General features: G+C 41.8%; 1 protein-coding gene across 1 annotated transcript in view; it reads right to left on the bottom strand.

The window, feature by feature from the left end:
* ADGRF4 (adhesion G protein-coupled receptor F4) overlaps positions 1-16379 on the bottom strand; it is a 44412-nt gene extending 28033 nt beyond the window's left edge. The window contains exons 1-4 of the mRNA XM_049893791.1: positions 16190-16379; positions 15325-15364; positions 1925-2033; positions 23-77 (exon numbers count right to left, since the gene is read on the bottom strand). Coding sequence (XP_049749748.1) covers positions 23-77; positions 1925-2011 — 142 coding nt within the window. The 5' untranslated portion in view covers positions 2012-2033; positions 15325-15364; positions 16190-16379. The remainder of the gene's footprint in view (positions 1-22; positions 78-1924; positions 2034-15324; positions 15365-16189) is intronic.
* Positions 16380-17406: the final 1027 nt, after the last annotated feature.

The following is a 17406-nucleotide window of genomic DNA, read 5'->3' as shown; positions in this document are numbered from 1 at the left end:
AGATAGTCCCATGGCCACATACCTTGTGTCTCTCCAACCATGGGTTTTCCTTCAGGGCTTCGATATTTACGTCCATCCTGAAAAATATAAATTCCAAAAGGTCCTCTTTATTGTAGAACTTTTCTCTCACCTCACAATTTAGAGGTTCCAAGTGGAAATGTAGAGAAAATGTGCTCAGGGCTGGGAAGAAAACTGCAGCAGATCCATGGGCTGATATTGCAGGAACTTGCTGAAAGAAGCATGAAGGTGAGCGCAGACGGGAAATAAACTGCCCTCTAATGAGGGCTAGAACCGTGACACTTGTCACTTGAGGTCTGATTATGAGTTTAGTGGATTGGTGCATCATTTGGGAAGTTCAAGTATCCAAGGAGGTCAGAGAAGACGACAATTACACCCCTAAGCTGTTTTCTACCTTTATTTAACAATAAAGTGGAGCTAATATCAGTCTCTCAGACTAGCTGAGAGAGTACTTAGAGAGGAAGAAATGAGAGCTACTAGGAATAATCATTCAGTTTTGCAATAATAGAATCAAGAACTGTCTCATAGCTGGAAACGATTGTAAGATTATCGAAAGAACCCCTTTTTTGTTATAAATAAGGAAAGTAAGACTCACAGAAGTAAAGCAGCTGTGTAACTAGCAAGAAGCAAAGCTAAGATTTGAATCTAAATTGTTCTACTTCTAGGCTAGTACTTCCTCCTCTCACCAGCTGCCTGCCTGCCTTCTCTGTAGCTTGCGAAGTGATCATTGTACTGTTGCCCTTTGAGTAAATTCCTGCCGCCGCTCCACCAGGTTTGGATTAACCCATAAGCAAGGCACACACGGATTTAATTGTGTTCACTTACTAATCTATGGTGAACGATTTCACACGGGCTTCACCACGTCCTTAATGTGATGAAAAAGAGGTGAAATTGTGCACTACAGATTAGTAAATAAGCACAAATAAGCCCAAATTTAGTACCTTGCTTATTGGGCAATCCATCCTTGATCTCAAACTTTCTTTGTTTCCTTCTTTGGAAAGCTACTAGCTCCAAGAGTAAAATTATGTTTGAAAAATTTCTTTTAAAATGTCATGTTATTTATCAGAAACCTAGCCTTTCCTGTGTGGACCACGGTCTCGGGGAACATCTAGCTCAATTGGCATAACATAGTTTATAAAGAAAATGTTCTACATTCTACTTTGGTAAGTAGTGTCTGGGGTCTTAAAAGCCTGTCAACAGCCATCTATGATACTCTACTGTTCTCACCTTCGGGAGCAAGGAAGAATAAAGAAAACTAAAGACACAAGGTAAAGATTAGTCCAAAGGACTGATGGACCACATCTACCACAGCCTCCACAAGCCTGAGTCCAATACAACTAGATGGTGCCTGGCTACCACCACTGATTGCCGTGACAGGGATCACAATAGAGGGTCCCAGACAGAGCTGGAGAAAAAATGTAGAACAAAATTCTAACTCAAAAAGAAAGACCAGAGTTGCTGGCCTGACAGAGACTGCAGAAACCCTGAGATTATGGCCCCCAGATACCCTATCAGCTCAGTAATGAGGTCACTCCTGAAGTTCACCCTTCAGCCAAAGATTGAAAAGGCCCATGGAAAAAAACAAGACTACACCGGAGCACCAGCCCTGGGGCAGGGACTGGAAAGCAAGGGGGAACAGGAAAGCTGGTAACAGGGAACCCAGGGTTGAGAAGGGGTAGTGTTAATATGTCATGGGGTTAAAAATTGTCATACTACAAAATGTGTGTGCTGTTTGATGAGAAACTATTAAAAAATGTCATACTACAATGTGTGTGCTGTTTGATGAGAAACTAGTTTGTTCTGTAAACATTCATCTAAAGTTCAACAGACAAAAGAAAAGAAATCTAGCCTTCCAGGGAAGCTGTAAGTTTTCTTTTGGGACTATATAGGGTTGGATCAAACTTACTTTTAGGTCGATTTTGGATCTATAATGGGAACATTCTGTTGCAAGAAATAATGCCAAACAGCAAATCATGGTTGCCTGGGACGTCATTTTTACACATTACGATCTTCACCTGCGAAAAAGAAAGAAGGCGAATCCGGCTGAACTCCCAGCAACTAACATGCTATTTCACAGGCTAACCAATGATTTAGTGAACCCCCTAGGGTACTTTGAGATTTTTCACAGCAAAACAACCTGCCTCAGAAAAGCATACTAATGCCTATTTTCAACTCAACTAAAGAGGAGTCCCTGGGTGGCACGAATGGTTAAGTGCTGGACTACTAGCAAAAGGTTGGAGGTTCAAACCCACCCAGAAGTGCCTCAGAAGACAGACCTGGTGTTCTGTTTCTGAAAGGTTCCAGCCTTTCATTATGGAGTGGTTCTACTCTGCACACATGGGTGGTGTCACCATGAGTCAGAATCTGCTTGACACCATGACGACTAACAACAACAGAAACGTAGCACAGGATAGACTTTCTTTCACACGTTGACCTTTCTACAAGCAGAAGACAGGAATGATGGAAGCCCAGGCAGATGTCTGTTCACCAAAGTATTATTTTTAAGATTTAATCCACATTTCATTAATAAAAAGTAACATTTATCAAAGACTTCTATTTGCCAATCACCGTTCTAAGCACCTATCCTGCATTAGCTCATTCAATACTATGATGTACAATATTATTATTATCCCCATCTTATCAAAGGGGAATTGATGCCTTTGAATTGTGGTGTTGGCAAAGAATATTGAATATACCATGAACTGCCAAAAGAACAAGTAAATCTGTCTTGGAAGAAGTAAAACCAGAATGCTCCTTAGAAGCAAGGATGGCAAGCCTGTGTCTTACATACTTTGGACATGTTGTCAGGAGGGATCAGTCCCTGGAGAAGGACATCATGCTTGGTAAAGTACAGGATCACCAGAAAAGACGAAGACCCTCAACGAGATGGACTGACACAGTGGCGGCAACAACGGGCTCAAGCATAACAACGATTGTGAGCATGGTGCAGATCGGGCAGTGTTTGGTTCCATGGTACCTAGGGTTGCTACGAGTCGGAACCAACTCAACAGCACCAAACCTCAACAACAACATCAATGGAGAAACTAAGATACAAAGAGTTGAGTGGCCACAAGCCCAAGGTCACTCAGTTAAAAAGTGGTGGATCCGTGAGTTCAAACAGGATGAAATGGTCCAGTTTAAGAGCAGTTCTTAATCTCCATAGCAAGGCCTCAGCAGTAACACTATTTTGGACTAGACAATTCTTTGTTGGGGGAGGGATATCCTGGGCATTTTAGGATGTTTAGCAGCATCCTTGGTCTCTACCCCCTAGATTCCAGTAGCACCTGGTTGTGACAGCCAAAAATGCCTCCAGACATTACTAAATGTCCCTGAGGGGTGGGGGTGCAAAATCCGTCCCAGTTGAGAACCATTGCCATACAGTGTACTATCTCTCTGGACATATGGAGTCGAGTAACAATATGAAATGAATATATACTTTTGCCTGCTGCTGGAGCAAGCACTAAGATCACACTTATAGATGGAAAATTACTGTACAGAAAAATTAGAGACATTAGAACATAAGTCTTTTTTCTTTTCCCATATCTCTGTTGTCTGCCTTTTTCTTGACAGTTCCACCTTTCAAAGGCAAATCTCTGACAAGTTTTCTTCACAACAGTTGGTGTTCATCAGCATCTTCGTGAACGTCATGATCATCATCATACCCTTCCTATACAATGGTGGCAATTCAGACTCCTTACTGTGCCATAGACCTTTGGAATTATTTTCCTAAAAGTTCTGATGCAGCAAAGTAAAAATATCATGGATTTTAATTAGCAAGAGCTACATTGTATCTTAACTATTTGACCCTTACCAAACCTATTTTCTCATCTATTTCACAAAATGTAGATGATTAGTCATTCAACATTTATCAGATGGTTCCTACTTGCCAGGAACTGTACCAAATGCTGGAGGAAAAGAAATAGAAGATGCTGTCCTTTCCATAAAGAGTGTCCTGTTGGGCCTGAGACCAAAAGAACTAGATGGTGCCTAGCTACTACCAATGACTGCCCTGACAGGGAACACAACAGAAAATCCCTGATGGAGCAGGAGAAAAGGGGGATGCAGATCTCAAATTCTAGTAAAAAGACCAGAATTAATGGTCTGACTGAGACTGGAGGGACCCCAGAGGTCATGTCCCCTGGACTCTCTGTTAGCCCAAAACTAAAACCATCCCCGAAGCCAACTCTTCAGACAAAGATTAGACAGGACTATAAGACATAAAATGACACTGGTGAGGTGTGTGCTTCTTAGCTCAAGTAGACACGTGAGACTATGTGGGCAGCTCCTGTCTAGCGGCAAGATGAGAAGGCAGAGGGGGACAGGAGCTGGTTGAATGGACATGGGAAATACAGGGTGGAGAGAAGGAATGTGCTGTCGTATTACAAGGAGAGCAACTAGGGTCACATAACAACGTGTGTATAAGTTTTTGTATGAGAAACTGGCTTGAATTGTAAACTTTAAAAAAAAGTCCAGTTGGAACACAGACAAGTAAAAGCAATAGAGAGAAGAGAGATTTTTCACACATTTCACCTAGTAAACAAGGGGTCTGCTAACCCCTAAGCAGACGTAAATTCCTTCTGCTGTAATGGAGATGGACTAGCTCTGATCCATGTAGGCTCACAAGACAGTCTGTGACCAGGGAGCAGAAAAAATTCTCTGATCTGGAATCAAACCCTTCTTGAGTGGAGTCAAACATAAGGTAGACTTTCATTAGTCTGGCAAGCTGTCAGCTGAGATGACAAGACACACAGGAAAGCCTTCAAATCATCTTTGAGCTTAAAGTTCCTCACCAATGAACAGGGGAGAAGTGTATTGATTTACACTATCATCTTGTAGAGCAAGTCTGAGCAGAGCAGGAGAAAGGGAACTTGGCAGAATGACAGGCAAAGTGTGGTAATAGGTTTGCCTAGGTTTTGGGACTATGTGTGCAGAATTCACCATCTTACAGTGTAGGTGGGAAGCAGGAAAAAACTTCCCATATGAGCAGTACACTGGTGGATGGACACACCAGGCAATTTGTAATACTAATATTGTTTAGGATAGATTTTTAACTGTTCATACCTAAAGGAAAGACCAGAAGAACCAATATAAGTTATCTTAAAAGTATCCATATGTTTTACATATACACCTACAGTTCACAAATTTCTTACCATGACCCAATAAAAAGCAGACTTTATATTTTGACACAGCATGTAAATACATATATATGTATGTATATAAAAACCAAACATAACCCATTTTTTTGGAGGTGATCCTAACTCGTAGTGACCTTATAAGAAAGAGTAGAACTGCCCCACAGGGTTTCCAAGGCTATAATCTTTACAGAGGCAGACTGCCACATCTTTCTCCCATGGAGCAGCTTGTAGGTTTGAACAGCCAACATTTCAGTCAGCAGCTGAGCGCTTAACCACTGTGCCACCAGGGCTCCTTATGTATGCATATGCTACCCATTGCCGTCAAGTCAATGGCAACTCACGGCAACCCTATAGAACTGCCCCATAGAGTTTCCAAGGAGCAGGTGGTGGATTCAAACTGCCGGCCTTTTGTTTAGCAGCCAAGTTCTTAACCACTGCACCACCAGTATCTTTATATAACACTGAAAAACATGTAATTTTTATAAATAAAAAAATTGTTTATGTAACACTACTTATCCTCCCTTCCTACAATCAAGACACTCTGATACTTCCAGTACTATTATTATCTCCTATTCTATTCTACTCTATTTTATATCCTCCCTTTTTTTTTTTTTCAAATATTGGTTGCAACCCCCTAAATTGAATTCACAGCGCACTAATGGATTATAACCTGCTATTTGAAGAACAGAGACATAGACTATAAGATTCATTATCAAGTTGAAAATTTTCACTTCTCCCACTTTCTCTCTCCTTTCTCTTTGCTATTCTTCACAACTCTACTGAAATCTTCCTCCCAGGGTACAGGTATAAGGGAGAAAAAAATATCTAATTCAGGACCAAATAAAAGGAATAATGCTGAGGGTAAATCCAATTCTTTTCCACCTAGATAATATGGTTTGAAATGCACAAATGAGAGGAAGAGAGCCAAAGGGAAGCATTGACAGAGAAACCGATGAGAGCTGGAACTGAACGCAACTGCCCTGTTTTTCCGGGTCTTGCAAGTTTTCCACCTTGACAACGTGCTTTCTTATCACCTTCTTATCACTCATTTTAGTGGGAAATATTTGAGTTTTTAGTGAGAAATATTTGAGTTTTCCTTCTCTGACAGGTTTCTGTCTTCTACAATTTCCAGCTTTTGCAGGTTTCACTGTATAAGTAATAACACCTGCTATCTAAGGCTTCAGAAGAAGGGCTACTTTTTTTTTTTAATAATTTTTATTGAGCTTTAAGTGAACATTTACAAATCAAGTCAGTCTGTCACATATAAGCTTATATACACTTTACTCCATACTCCCACTTACTCTCCCCCTAATGAGTCAGCCCTTCCAGTCTCTCCTTTCATGACAATTTTGCCAGTTTCTAACCCTCTCTGCCCTCCTATCTTCCCTCCAGACAGGAAATGCCAACACAGTCTCAAATGTCGACCTGATACAAGTAGCTCACTCTTCTTCAGCATCTCTCTTCTACCCATTGTCCAGTCCCTTCCATGTCTGATGAGTTGTCTTTGTGAATGGTTCCTGTCCTGGGCCAACAGAAGGTTTGGGGACCATGATAGCCGGGATTCCTCTAGTCTCAGTCAGACCATTAAGTCTAGTCTTTTTATGAGAATTTGGGGTCTGCATCCCACTGATCTCCTGCTCCCTCAGGGGTTCTCTGTTGCGCTCCCTATCAGGGCAGTCATCGGTTGTGGCTGGGCACCATCTAGTTCTTCTGGTCTCAGGATGAGGTAAGTCTCTGGTTCATGTGGCTCTTTCTGTCTCTTGGGCTCTTAGTTATCGTGTGACCTTGGTGTTCTTCATTCTCCTTTGATCCAGGTGGGTTGAGACTCATTGATGCATCTTAGATGGCCGCTTGTTAGCATTTAAGACCCCAGAAGCCACATTTCAAAGTGGGATGCAGAATGTTTTCATAATAGAATTATTTTGCCAATTGGCTTAGAAGTCCCCTTAAGCCATAGTCCCCAAACCCCCGCTCTTGTTCCATTGACCTTTGAAGCAGCCAGTTTATCCCGGAAACTTCTTTGCTTTTGGTCCAGTCCAGTTGAGCTGACCTTCCATGTATTTAGTGTTGTCCTTCCCTTCACCTAAAGTAGTTCTTATCTACTAACTAATCAGTAAATAACCCTCTCCCACCCTCCCTCCCTCCCCACCTCGTAACCACAAAAGTATGTGTTCTTCTTAGTTTATACTATTTCTCAAGATCTTATAATAGTGGTCTTTTACAATATTTGTCCTTTTGCCTCTGACTAATTTCGCTCAGCATAATGCCTTCCAGGTTCCTCCATGTTATGAAATGTTTCAGAGATTCGTCACTGTTCTTTATCGATGTATAGTATTCCATTGTGTGAATATACCACAATTTATTTACCCATTCATCCATTGATGGACACCTTGGTTGCTTCCAGCTTTTTGCTATTGTAAACAGAGCTGCAATAAACATGGGTGTGCATATATCTGTTCGTGTGAAGGCTCTTATTTCTCTAGGGTATATTCCGAGGAGTGGGATTTCTGGGTTGTATGGTAGTTCTATTTCTAACTTTTTAAGAAAACACCAGATAGATTTCCAAAGTGGTTGTACCATTTTACATTCCCACCAGCAGTGTAAGAGTTCCAATCTTTCCTCAGCCTCTCCAACATTTATTATTTTGTGTTTTTTGGATTAATGCCAGCCTTGTTGGAGTGAGATGGAATCTCATCGTAGTTTTAATTTGCATTTCTCTAATGGCTAATGATTGAGAGCATTTTCTCCTGTACCTGTTAGCTGCCTGAATATCTTCTTTAATGAAGTGCCTGTTCATATCCTTTCCCCACTTTTTGATTGAGTTGTTTGTCTTTTTGTGGTTGAGTTTTAACAGAATCATATAGATTTTAGAGATCAGGCGCTGGTCAGAGATGTCATAGCTGAAAATTCTTTCCCAATCCGTAGGTGATCTTTTTACTCTTTTGGTGAAGTCTTTACATGAGCATAGGTGTTTGATTTTTAGGAGCTCCCAGTTGTCTGGGTTTCTCTTCGTCATTTTTGGTCTTGTTTTGTATTCTGTTTATGCCTTGTATTAGGGCTCCTAACGTTGTCCCTATTTTTTCTTCCATGATCTTTATCGTTTTAGTCTTTATGTTTAGGTCTTTGATCCACTTGGAGTTAGTTTTTGTGCATGATATGAGGTATGGGTCCTGTTTCATTTTTTTGCAAATGGATATCCAGTTATGCCAACGCCATTTGTTAAAAAGATTATCTTTTCCCCAATTAACTGACACTGGGCCTTTGTCAAATATCAGCTGCTCATAGGTGGATGGATTTATATCTGGGTTCTCAATTCTGTTCCATTGGTCTATGTGCCTGTTGTTGTACCAGTACCAGGCTGTTTTGACTACTGTGGCTGTATAATAGGTTCTAAAATCAGGTAGAGTGAGGCCTCCCACTTTCTTCTTCTTTTTCAGTAATGCTTTACTTATCCAAGTCTTCTTTCCAGAAGGGCTACTTTTATGGGGCAGAGTTTTCAATATAGGAACTTTGCTTAGGGTTAACCCTGGGGGAAGAAAGCCATACATATGGCCTAGTGATATGATATGATGTCATGATCTGATGTGAGGTGATACAACGTGAGTTGTCCAAAAATGTCCTGCCAACCAGTGCTAGGGCTTCAAGTGAGCAACTCCTGACAGGGTTCATAGTGTAAAGGACCTAACAGTCCTGGCGTTTTCCGTAGATCATCGTGTTTGTTGTACAACATCATGGAAGTATGGTATATTTCAGGTATTCATACATGCTAGGAATAATTTCCCCCATGTGTCTGTCAGTTTGTCGTACTGTGGGGGCTTGCATGTTGCTGTGATGCTGGAAGCTATGCCACCAGTATTCAGATACCAGCAGGGTCACCCATGGAGGACAGGTTTCAGCTGAGCTTCCAGACTAAGACAGACTAGGAAGAAGGACCTGGCAGTCTACTTCTGAAAAGCATCAGCCAGTGAAAACCTTAGGAATAGCAGCAGAACATTGTCTGATATAGTGCTGGAAGATGAGCCACCCAGGTTGGAAGGCACTAAAAGATGGCTAGGAAAGTGCTGCCTCCTCAAAGTAGAGTCAACAGTAATGACGTGGATGGAGTAAAGCTTTTGGGACCTTCATTTGCTGATGTGGCAAGACTCAAATGAGAAGAAACAGCTGCAAACATCCATTAATAATCAGAACCTGGAATGTACGAAGCATGAATCTAGGAAAATTGGAAATCGTCAAAAATGAAATGGAACGCATAAACATCAATATCCTAGGCATTAGTGAGCTGAAATGGACTGGTATTGGCCATTTTGAATTGGAAAATCATATAGTCTACTATGCTGGGAATGACAACTTGAAGAGGAATGGTGTTGCATTCATCGTCAAAAAGAATGTTTCAAGATGTATCCTGAAGTACAATGCTGTCAGTGATAGGATAATATCCATATGCCTACAAGGAAGACCAGTTAATACAACTATTATTCAAATTTACCCACCAACTACTAGGGCCAAAGATGAAGAAATAGAAGATTTTTATCAGCTTCTGCAATCTGAAATTGATCGAACATGATGCAATCAAGATGCATTGATAATTACTGGCGATTGGAATGTGAAAGTTGGAAACAAAGAAGAAGGAAAATATGGTCTTGGTGATAGAAACAATGCTGGAGATCGAATGATAGAATTTGAAAGACCAACGACTTCTTCATTGCAAATACCTTTTTTCACCAACACAAATGGCAACTATACACATGGACCTAACCAGATGGAACACACAGAAATCAAACTGACTACATCTGTGGAAAGAGACAATGGAAAAGCTCAATATCATCAGTCAGAACAAGGCCAGGGGCCGGCTGTAGAACAGACCATCAATTGTTCATAAGCAAGTTCAAGCTGAAACTGAGGAAAATCAGAGCAAGTCCACGAGAGCCAAAATATCACCTTGAGTACATCCCACCTGAATTTAGAGAACATCTGAAGAATAGATTTGACATATTTAATGCTAGTGACTGAAGACCAGACAAGTTGTGGAACGACATCAAGGACATCATACATGAAGAAAGCAAGAGGTCATTGAAAAGACATGAAAGAAAGAAAAGACCAAGATGGATGTCAGAGGAGACTCTGAAACTTGCTCTCGAATGTCGAGCAGCTAAAGCAAAAGGAAGAACTGATGAAGTAAAAGAACTGAACAGAAAATTTCAAAGGGTCTTTCAAGAAGACAAAGTAGAGTATTATAATGACACGTGCAAAGAGCTGGAGATGGAAAACCAAAAGGGAAGAGCACACTTGGTATTTCTCAAGCTGAAAGAACTGAAGAAAAAATTCAAGCCTCGAGTTGCAATAGCAAAGGATTGATTGAAGGAAGCATCAAAAGAAGATGGAAGGAATACACAGAGTCATTATACCAAAAAGTATTAGTCGATGTTCAACCATTTCAAGAGGCGACATATGATCAGAAACCGATGGTACTGAAGGAAGAAGTCCAAGCTGCTCTGAAGGCATTGGTGAAAAACAAGGCTCCAGGAATTGATGGAATATCAATTGAGATGTTTCAACAAACAGATGCAGCACTGGAGATGCTCACTCATCTATGCCAAGAAATATGGAAGATAGCTTCCTGGCCAACTGACTGGAAGAGATCCATATTTATGCCTATTCCCAAGAAAGCTGATCCAACCGAATGTGGAAATTATGGAACAATATCATTAATATCACATGCAAGCAAATTTTTGCTGACTATCATTCAAAAACGGCTGCAGCAGTATATTGACAAGGAACTGCCAGAAATTCAGGCTGGCTTCAGAAGAGGACGTGGAAGCAGGGATATCATTGCTGATGTCAGATGGATCCTGGCTGAAAACAGAGAATACCAGAAGAATGTTTACCTGTGTTTTATTGACTATGCAAAGGCATTCAGCTGTGTGGATCATAACATTGCCAAGAATGGGAATTCCAGAACACTTAATTGTGTTCATGAGGAACCTTTACATAGATCAAGAGGTAGTTGTTTGAACAGAACAAAGGGATACTGATTGGTTTAAAGTCAGGAAAGGTGTGCGGCAGGGTTGTATTCTTTCACCATACCTGTTCAATCTGTATGCTGAGCAAATAATCCAAGAAGCTGGACTGTATAAAGAAGAATGGGGCATCAGGATTGGAGGAAGACTCATTAACAACCCGTGTTATGCAGATGACACAACCTTGCTTGCTGAAAGTGAAGAGGACTTGAAGCACTTACTAATGAAGATCAAAGACCACAGCCTTCAGTATGGATTGCACCTCAACATAAAGAAAGCAAAAGCCTCACAACTGGACTAATGACCAGCCTTATGATAAACAGAGAAAAGACTGAAGTTGTCAAGGATTTCATTTTACTTGGATCTTCAATCAACAGCCATGGAAACAGCAGTCAAGAAATCAAAAGACGCATTGCATTGGGCAAATCTGCTGCAAAGGACTTCTTTAAAGTGTTGAAGAGCAAAGATGTTACCTTGAGGACTAAGGTGCGCCTGACCTAAGCCATGGCATTTTCAATCACATCATATGCATGTGAAAGCTGGACAATGAATAAGGAAGACCAAAGAAGAATTGACACTTTTGAACTGTGGTGTTGGCGAAGGATATTGAATATACCATGGACTGCCAAAAAATGAACAAATCTGTCTTAGTAGAAGTACAACCAGAATGCTCCTTAGAAGCAATGATGCATCTTACATACTTTGGACATGTTGTCAGGAGGGATCTGTCCCTGGAGAAGGACATCATGCTTGGCAGAGTACAGGGTCAGTGGAAAAGAGGAAGACCCTCAATGAGGTGGATTGACACAGTGGCTGCAACACTGAGCTCAAGCATAACAATGATTGTAAGGATGGCTCGGGACTGGGCAGTGTTTTGTTCTGTTGTGCATAGGATCTCTACGAGTCGGAACCAATTCGACAGCACTAACAACAACAACACGAGTAATTTTACTAGCAGAAGATATACATGTAATACACAGTCATAAGCATGACCCTAAGAAACACAAACTTAGGACTAAGTGCTATCAGCTGGAGGATTTCAGTTAATTAAGTTACTACTTGATCAAACTAGTTTGGGAAACAATTCTCTCTCTCTCTCTCTCTCACACACACACATACACACACACACACACACACACATCGAAGGTTCTGAGAATTCTTGTAGTAAAAACACTGGTCCCACCAAATGTACTTGATCACCAAAAACACTTCGGGGAATTTAAAGTTGCTGTTCCATGACAGTGTGTTCTAGTGGAGGGGACACATTAATCTATATGGACTCAGGCTCCACATGCATTTGCTGGGCACCTACCATATGCCAGTCCTTGTGCTAATACCTTTTCATGAGTTCGCTTAAGTCACGTGACCCCAAAGTAGTCAGAGAGTGACAGCTGGACCTCTTAATCCTGAAAGAAGGAGGCTACAGACAAGGTAAACTTCAATATGCAAAATGAGTCAGAATTATCTTGGAACATGATGCTGGGGTAAAGAGGTGAGGGAAAGGCAGGCCCAGATGGGATGACACAATGCATGACAATCAGAAGTTTGGGACAGAGAGGTGGGGAGGGAGAGGACAGACTCAGGAATGGAGACTAAAAGGGCGAAAGAAAGCAAGATGCAAAGAACACTCGCCTGAGGCTCCCTGTGGTAGTGATGTAAATAAGGAGTTACCTGTTTGCTCACAGAAAACCCTGGTGACATAGTGGTTAAGAGCCATGGCTGCTAACTAGAAGGTCGGCAGTTTGAATCCTATGGGGCAGCTCTACACTACCCTCTAGGGTCGCTGAGTTGGAATCCACTCAACGTCAGCAGGTTGTTTGCTCACAAACTCCCTCCAGTTTCTATACTAAAAAAACCAAATCTTTTGCAGCGCCGTTGATTCTGACTCATAGCGACCCTACAGGACGGAATAGAACTACCTCATAGGGTTTCCAAGGAGCAGTTGGTGGATTCAAGCTGCCGACCTTTGGGTTAGCAGCTGAGTTTCTGCACTAGCCAGCCAATAAGAGCAGCTGCACAGCTTGCTCCTAGCATGCCTGCAAGATGACTTATTTCAGAGATAAAAGCAACAAGCCATCTGAAATGGCAGCTCCTCAGGACCTATAAACATACTTGGAACATGTCCCAAATTCCTCCTCCCACTTCTCCACCCTGGTCTCTCTCTGAGCATCCTTATAAAAGGGTCAGTTGCCCACTGCCTTCCACCTTGGTTTCTCGCTTGATTGTAAACGGTAATTCTAGTCTGCTGAAAGAATGCCAGGCCTTGAGCTTTAACATAGTGATTATTTCAAAAACAGAGAGAATATAGCATTTGCTGGCCTCGGAGACTTACAGAAAAATGCAGCTAGGCCCAGCAGCCTCAGAGGGAATGTATCTAGGATCTGCTGCCCCAGTGAATTCACAGCAACAGGCATCTCGCACACCACTGCCTGTGGCCCTAAGCCCTAATCACAATGGGTTGATGGAGCAGAAGCATTAGTGCTGTCAGCCCCAGGACCTTAGAGAAATTAGGCCACACCTAACAAAACAGACAAAATTCAGGTTATCATTAGTCAGGAGGTAAGCACATACATTTCTCTATCCTCAGCATCCAGTAGACCCTAAGAAACATAATTACCAAATCCAAACAGGTGCCATAAAGCTGATTCCACCTCATGGTGACCCCAGCTGTGTCAGAATAGAACTGTGCTCCATAGGATTTTCAGTGGTTGATTTTCCAGAAGTAGATCGTCAGGTCTTTCTTTCAAGATGCCTCTGGGTGGATTTGAAACTCCAACCTTTCTGTTAGCAGCTGAGTACGATAACCATTTGCAGACACTTGGTAAACATTTGTTGGACGAATGAATGTCCCCTACAGAGACGGATGTGAGCTCCAGAAGTTTTTACTTTAAAATCACAAGGTAACTTTTCTACCTTACAAGGGTGGGTGAGCTTACTTGCAACTCTAGATAATTTTGGAACCTGGCTATTGAACTAGTTGAAGTACACCCTGATGCCTGCTGTGGACTTCCTCTTTGTTGTGCTGGCTGGAGCCTTATGTGAAAAAAGGATCACGAGGCTCCATCTAAGTTCGGCAAGACATAATTTCAGACTAAACTTGTGGTGCAAACTATTAACACACTCAGGTGCTAACTGAAAGGAGGTTCGAGTCCATCCAGAGGTGCCTTGAAGAAGTCGTGGTGATCTACTTCTGAAAACTCAGCCACCGAAAACCCTACAGAGCACAGTTTTACTCAGACACACAGGGGGTTGCCATGAATCAGAACTGACTCATTAGAAACTGGTAGTTCCATGACGTCCCCCATGTTCACGGGAGCATGGCGTGCAGTGCCCGTACTTCTTTACATGCTGTCTCCACGAAATCAGAGCTAATAAACCACTCTTTCCTGGACAGACTGGGAAGACCCTGGCCATTTCTGAACACTAGCTCCTGTTGGTCCCACCTTCCTTACACCTAAAGTTCAGTTTCTGAATGGACTGGAATTAAAAAACACATTTAGTTGGGTTGAGTCCAGGAGCTTATTTCTGATAGTATTAGATGAATTGTGAAGATAGGAGATGACCAGGGCACTCCCCTCCTGTCTGAACATGCTGAGTGAGGGCCGGCATTGGAAATCCCAAAGAAAAAAAAGATACAACCCAGGAACTGAAATGCAGTCAGTCGGAAAGAAATGTATCAGAAGAGTGATCTCTCAGGCCTCTTCATGCAAAACACCCTAAGGTGAGCTGGGCTGGGGACATTTGTAAACCACGTGGGCACTTTCCCCAAGTTGTTCCTCCTCTTTGAACTGCACCCCAAGATGAGAGGAAGGGCCTATTCTCACTAGTTGGCTGACCTAGGTGGCAGCTCACCCCATACTCCTTGCCCAATCCCATTGTCTGCTGGTCTGATGGGAATGATCAGTGCAGAAAGGTTAATTGGAGGGTGAGGAACTTAGAGTTAGGTGACCCACATCTTGGAGTGGGCATGGCTGTGTGTATGCATGTATGTGTTTCGTTCCTCTCAGCTTAAGCTCATAACCGTATGTCCCATCTACTCCACTAGCATCATTAGAACTCTGATTATAAAGCCAGTTGGCTAAACAAGTTGTTTATGCATTTTAAAACCCAGCACTTCTTGGCCTCAATAGTAGAATCTATTCAGTCCTTCTTACCGGTTCTCCCTCTCCATGGATGAGCTGTTTCATAAGGAGCCTTGGGGAAACAGAGATATAAAAGATCTGTTAGAATCAGAAACATCTCCTCCTTGGCTGTTTTAGATGACTTCCAGCCAATTCTTTGTAGCTCAGTATATTTTCTGAGAACTGGAGTCCAGATTCAAATTTTGACAGGTCTCAAGAATCACACAATCCCAGAGCTGAAAGGCATCCAGACATCTAGCCAAAAAGCCTGACACTTAATAAGATTAAAAAAAAAAAAATTGGGTAGAGCCAATAATTGCTCTACTCCACTGGCAAAGCTCACTGGAGTTCTGACATTAAAAAAATATAAGCCTTCAAATGGCGTATGATGGGCCACTCAAAACAATGGAGATGCCTTTGCAAAAAGGTTTTCGCAGTAACTGGAAGAACTGTTTCCTTTTAAGTTGATACAAAGACATCTTTGTCAGCCCCACTAACAAGAAGAAACTATTAAAGAATGCTTTAAAAAATATTCCGCTTTATGTTCAGCCTAAAGGAAGGGAATTGAAAGCTAGTTAGTTCATGTAATTTTTCAAGCAGGAGGACAACTGGGGGACAGAGTCTAATTGTCTGACAGGGTGCTTTGCATTTTCTCTCTGTGGAGTAAGTAATTAGAGCCGGACAAATTACATTTAAAATAAAAATGGACTTAAGAGACCAAAAAAATATTCCAAGCTTGAACTAGCCAACTTCTAAATAATGTTAGGGAAGGTGCCTACAGAATCACGCATTCCAGAAAATACCATTATAAATCACACATTTCCCCCATTCCAGAAGATGTGCAGAAACAATGCTTTCTTCAATAGGAAAAAGGAGTTGGAATGAAATATGTACTCACAGCATCCAGGAGACTTAGCAGCCCAGAGGTGGAGAATCACCCGGCAGGAAGGTTGGTGGCGAGCTCCCCACCATGGTGCCCCACCATCACGTGTGCCCACACTGGCACCTCCCACAGTCTCTCTTCAGTGGCCGTGCTCTGTCTTCTCAATTTTTTGAAAGGGCTATCAGTCCAGGAGGCCCCAGTGTGAACCAACTGTCTGTTGTGAGAAGCCAACCTGAGAACTGTAAAACTGCCCGTGGTTTCAAGGGTTATGTAAGTCTGTGACTCACTCCACAGTGGGACCGTCAAGCACGCCTAAGAGAAATTACAGGTTTCTCTTGTCTGAAGCAGAGCCATTAAAGTGAGTCACTTGTTTGTCTTTCAATTGTCCATCTTTATCTCAGAGGATCACATGAGACTGTGTTCCATCTACCGCCCTAGTCTAGTGGAAACCCTGGGATGATAAAAGACAAGACTGCCCCACTGTTGGTGATGATGTTAATATACTGTCACATGGTTGCCTGTACTGATGTTGAACATGGACAAAACTAGCTAGGAAATCAGTCAATAAATTGTGATCTAGTCCCTATCTTAGCATCAAAGAGATTTCCATTTTGTTTTTTTAATGACTTAGCCAAGGAGTTCTTATTGAGTTCCTGCTACAGGACCATGGCCAAGGGGAATTCAGGCATAGAAGGTACAGTCTACATTTGTGGGAAACTTCACATGAACAGACTTTAAATGCAGCAGCCATTTTGGATTGTCCTCCTATCCATCGAATAGTCCCACATATCCCAATTCTGGTGCCTTCTTTCCCCAAAGATCTAATACAAATGTCCAGTTCAATATCACCAGGAGAAATGTTGACAAAGGAGAAATAAGTGAGTGACAGTTTTGTTATGTCTTTCACAGCAATGAAGCTCAAGGAGGCAATGCCTGTGGAAATGGGTCAGTTCTAAATATTTAGGTCACTCGTTAAGTACTGGGTCACTTGGGAATGGGAAAAATCAGTGTCATCAAGTGGTTGTATAATAAAAGGCCTTTACTGAACATATTAATTGAACATATCCTATATGCAAGGCAGCTTGTTCTTTACTGTGAACATACAAAAGAGAGTAACATAGGGGGTTCTGTCCTCAAAGCTTTACAGGGAAAGAAAATACACGCATACTAAAAGACAAAAATTAAATAAACAATATAATGCAGTAAACACTAAATGTAAAGTGAACAGTATG

The sequence above is a fragment of the Elephas maximus genome, chromosome 1, assembly GCF_024166365.1.
Source record: "Elephas maximus indicus isolate mEleMax1 chromosome 1, mEleMax1 primary haplotype, whole genome shotgun sequence".
In the NCBI taxonomy this organism is placed as follows: domain Eukaryota; kingdom Metazoa; phylum Chordata; class Mammalia; order Proboscidea; family Elephantidae; genus Elephas; species Elephas maximus.
The sequence above is the reverse complement of the archived record's forward strand: the minus strand, read 5'-3'. Positions and strand labels throughout refer to the sequence as shown.